Source organism: Gossypium arboreum, chromosome 11 (genome assembly GCF_025698485.1).
Source record: "Gossypium arboreum isolate Shixiya-1 chromosome 11, ASM2569848v2, whole genome shotgun sequence".
In the NCBI taxonomy this organism is placed as follows: domain Eukaryota; kingdom Viridiplantae; phylum Streptophyta; class Magnoliopsida; order Malvales; family Malvaceae; genus Gossypium; species Gossypium arboreum.
In genome coordinates this window covers 18173241-18177075 of record NC_069080.1, presented here as the reverse complement: position 1 = coordinate 18177075, position 3835 = coordinate 18173241, and the positions used below count along the sequence as shown (strand labels likewise).

The following is a 3835-nucleotide window of genomic DNA, read 5'->3' as shown; positions in this document are numbered from 1 at the left end:
AACATATTCAGATATATTATAATAATATTGATTAAACCGAATTAATCTAAAAAGTATAAAATTAATAAACTAATTATTTAATAAATGATATATTATAATTATATTTTATGTTAAAAATTCGACATGCATGAAAATTTGATCAGAAGGTTTTTTTTTTTTTGGTTTATTACTTAAAATGAAAAAAAAAGGTCATAAAACGGACGGTGTCTAATGTCTCTGATCTATGCTATAATCATGTGACTGATGTCTGCTTGTGAAATGACAGCCACCCAATTATTAATTCTTAGTCTTTTAAAATATCAATTTAATTATTACGTAATTACAATAACACCCTTCTTCTGAAACAAATCAACCATCTTCGAAGGTGAAGCTTGTAATTTTATCAAAAAATAATGGCAAATCCATTCCCGAGGTGTGATCGATTTCAGATCCTTTCCTCTTTCCACCTTAAAAATGCCACTCCACCTGCATCTTTTCGTTGCAATTAGAGTGAAATCCGGGCAAAACAAATGGTGAGCATGGCTGCCATCGGTGATTTGAGGTTGCCTTCTACAGCTTCGTTCAATGCTTCTTCAGTTTGTTCGAGCCGTAAGTCATCGGCTCCTCGGAGCTTGTCGTTCTCGGCGTCTGCTCTGTCCGGTGATAAACTTGTTTTCAAAATAGCTACTGGTTGTAGCCGAACGGAACGGACTGCTTCAATTGTTTCACCGAAAGCAGTTTCAGATTCCAAGAACTCGCAGACATGTCTTGACCCCGACGCTAGTCGAGTAAGTCTTAGCTTATCTCTCTGAATCTTTTGTCTGATCCGAAAGTGAGACTTTTTTCTTTTTTGTTGTTGTTGAAAATTGGAAATTTGATTGTTTTTGGCAGAGTGTTTTGGGGATTATTTTGGGAGGTGGAGCAGGGACAAGGCTATACCCACTAACAAAGAAGAGAGCTAAGCCGGCTGTTCCATTAGGAGCAAATTATAGACTAATCGACATCCCTGTTAGCAATTGTTTGAACAGTAACATATCCAAAATCTACGTTCTGACTCAATTCAATTCTGCTTCTCTGAACCGCCACCTTTCCCGCGCTTATGCTAGTAACATGGGTGGCTACAAGAACGAAGGGTTCGTCGAGGTTCTTGCTGCTCAGCAGAGTCCTGAGAACCCGAACTGGTTCCAGGTTAGTTGCTACTGAAATGGGTTTTAAATTCTTTCTGGCTTTTTGGATTTTGATTTGTAAAATGATTTCTGTTTGATTATGCAGGGGACAGCGGATGCGGTGAGGCAGTATTTGTGGTTGTTTGAGGAGCATAATGTTTTGGAATTCTTGGTTCTTGCTGGGGACCATTTATATAGAATGGATTATGAAAGGTTTATTCAGGCGCACAGAGAGACTGATGCCGACATCACTGTAGCTGCATTGCCGATGGATGAAAAACGGGCTACTGCGTTTGGTTTAATGAAGATTGACGAAGAAGGACGAATCATCGAATTCGCTGAGAAACCAAAAGGCGACCAGCTAAAAGCTATGCAGGTATCCTCGTTCAGTTGAGATTCAAACATGAAGTATTGAAGTTAGACTTACGAGCTGTTATTATTTTTCTTCTAGTTCAAGTTCAAGGTCTAATTCTGGTTCTGATTTTGATGTTGTTGTTTTAGGTTGATACTACAATTTTAGGGCTTGATGATGAGAGAGCAAAAGAAATGCCTTTCATTGCTAGCATGGGCATATATGTTGTGAGTAAAAATGTGATGTTGAATCTTCTTCGAGACCAGTTTCCGGGAGCCAATGATTTTGGAAGTGAAATAATTCCAGGTGCTACTTCCATTGGGATGAGGGTAAGTATACTTTTCATAGATCCCTCCCTATGAATGGCTTATGTGCAAAGTAAGGTAGTTTGTGTGTTTGCTTTTCAGTGTATGGTAACCCATCTTTTTTATCTTGTTTAAGATTGACAATTGATATATATGGCATCTTATCTGGTACTTCTTTATTCACCAAGCCACTTTTGCAGCATTAATAAGAATTTGAACAATCTTGAGATTGAATCCGGTCTTGTCTTGTTTCTAGCAATGAACAGTTTTGAACAATAAGATCATTGCCAAATATACATTCATTTTGTGAGCAGTTTGAGTGAAATTGTACTCTCATTCATGGAGCATACCCTAGACTCTTACAGTATGTTCATTATGTATGCTTGACCGAAGCTTCGGTGTTAGAATGTTTTGCATGACGGGGTCCATTTATCTTGTCACAATGATTTTTCTTCTAATCGCATGGAATTACTAATTTAGGAGCTCTAATTGCTTGTTAACCTATCTAGGTGCAAGCTTACCTGTATGATGGCTACTGGGAGGACATTGGTACGATTGAGGCATTTTATAACGCAAATCTGGGAATCACCAAAAAGCCAGTGCCGGATTTCAGGTATTTCTGGTTCATCAATGCATGCTCATTTGACTAGCTTGGTAATCTATTTAATTGCCTTAATGGTTTTGAACTTTCTTCCAAGCTTCTATGACCGTTCGTCTCCAATCTACACACAGCCTCGATATTTGCCACCATCCAAAATGCTTGATGCTGATGTTACAGATAGTGTTATCGGTGAGGGTTGCGTTATTAAGGTGAGTTCCTTGGGGCTAGGTTGATAATCTGCTTGGTTTTTTTTTTCTAGTTGGAGATGGTTACTAAAGTTCACAGGCTAAATGGGAATTAGAGAGTACTTTTAGTAGCTAATGGTCCGGATATTTTGGTTGATTGCAGAACTGTAAAATTCACCATTCTGTGGTTGGTCTTCGATCTTGCATCTCCGAGGGTGCAATCATAGAAGATACCTTACTAATGGGAGCAGATTATTATGAGGTAGCTTAACCTGGGAGTTAATATATATATATAAACACATTTTCAATCTGCGAGTCACCATGAGTAATCTGTATTTTCTCGATTGTCTCTCCAGACTGATGCAGACAGGAGGTTTTTGTCTGCAAAGGGCAGTGTTCCAATTGGTATAGGAAAGAGTTCACATATCAAGAGAGCCATTATTGACAAGAATGCTCGAATTGGAGACAATGTGAAGGTAGGTCATGATTTTATCTTGTTAATTTTTTTTATGGTTTCAACAGAGTCTTGGAAAGAGAGATGAGTTTCACAGACCACTTGAGCCAATTTTGTGATGAAATTGTCGGTGGCAATAGTAAAAAAAAAGGAAAAATACAGAGTTTTGCAGCAGTTATGATTGACTCACAAAATTGGAACTATTTGTTTAATGAATGTTTGGTATTTACAGATCATAAACAGTGAAAACGTGCAAGAAGCGGCAAGGGAAACCGATGGATATTTCATAAAGAGTGGGATTGTGACAGTAATCAAGGATGCCTTGATTCCTAGTGGAACTGTAATCTGAGAAGATTGCATTATGATACAGCAAACCACCATTAGTGTTTCTAGATAGAGAAAGTAATGCAATAGCAAATCAGTTCCACTTTTTTCCCTTATCATGTATATTTTGAGCTACTGTAGTATAATATATTAATAAATTTGAACTATTGTAGTATAATTATATTAATAAAATGAAATAAAGCCGGTAATGGCTGGTAAATTATTAAAATAGTCACTTTTGTTTAATACAGATTACATTTTAATTATATTTATATAATTTAAAAATAAAAAACATAGAAAAATTAGATTAAAAGAGATAAAAATGGAGGAGAACAGAGGAAGAAGTAAAAGAGAATGAAAAAGAAAAAGTTAAAAAGAATATAAAAATTAAATTATTCAAAATGAAAAATATGAGAATTAATTGTATTATTTAACTTAAAATTTTTGTTTCAAAAGATGATTTAATGTG

General features: G+C 36.1%; 1 protein-coding gene across 1 annotated transcript; it reads left to right on the top strand.

Annotated features, from left to right (window-relative positions):
- Nucleotides 1-266: 266 nt before the first annotated feature.
- Nucleotides 267-3595, top strand: LOC108474184 (glucose-1-phosphate adenylyltransferase small subunit, chloroplastic/amyloplastic). The gene is made up of 9 exons (XM_017776108.2): nucleotides 267-767; nucleotides 871-1167; nucleotides 1252-1521; nucleotides 1647-1826; nucleotides 2312-2415; nucleotides 2501-2612; nucleotides 2752-2850; nucleotides 2945-3064; nucleotides 3275-3595. Exons 1-9 carry the CDS (start codon nucleotides 510-512, stop codon nucleotides 3389-3391), a joined length of 1557 nt encoding a protein of 518 aa, XP_017631597.1. The 5' UTR covers nucleotides 267-509; the 3' UTR covers nucleotides 3392-3595.
- The last annotated feature ends 240 nt before the right edge of the window (nucleotides 3596-3835 follow it).

Bases quoted from the DNA above. Each gene is read 5' to 3' on its own strand.
- LOC108474184 (XM_017776108.2), top strand. From the start codon at position 510: ATGGTGAGCATGGCTGCCATCGGTGATTTGAGGTTGCCTTCTACAGCT. The intron at 1,522-1,646 runs GTATCCTCGTTC...TTGTTGTTTTAG, and splicing joins ACCAGCTAAAAGCTATGCAG to GTTGATACTACAATTTTAGG. The intron at 2,851-2,944 runs GTAGCTTAACCT...TTGTCTCTCCAG, and splicing joins TGGGAGCAGATTATTATGAG to ACTGATGCAGACAGGAGGTT.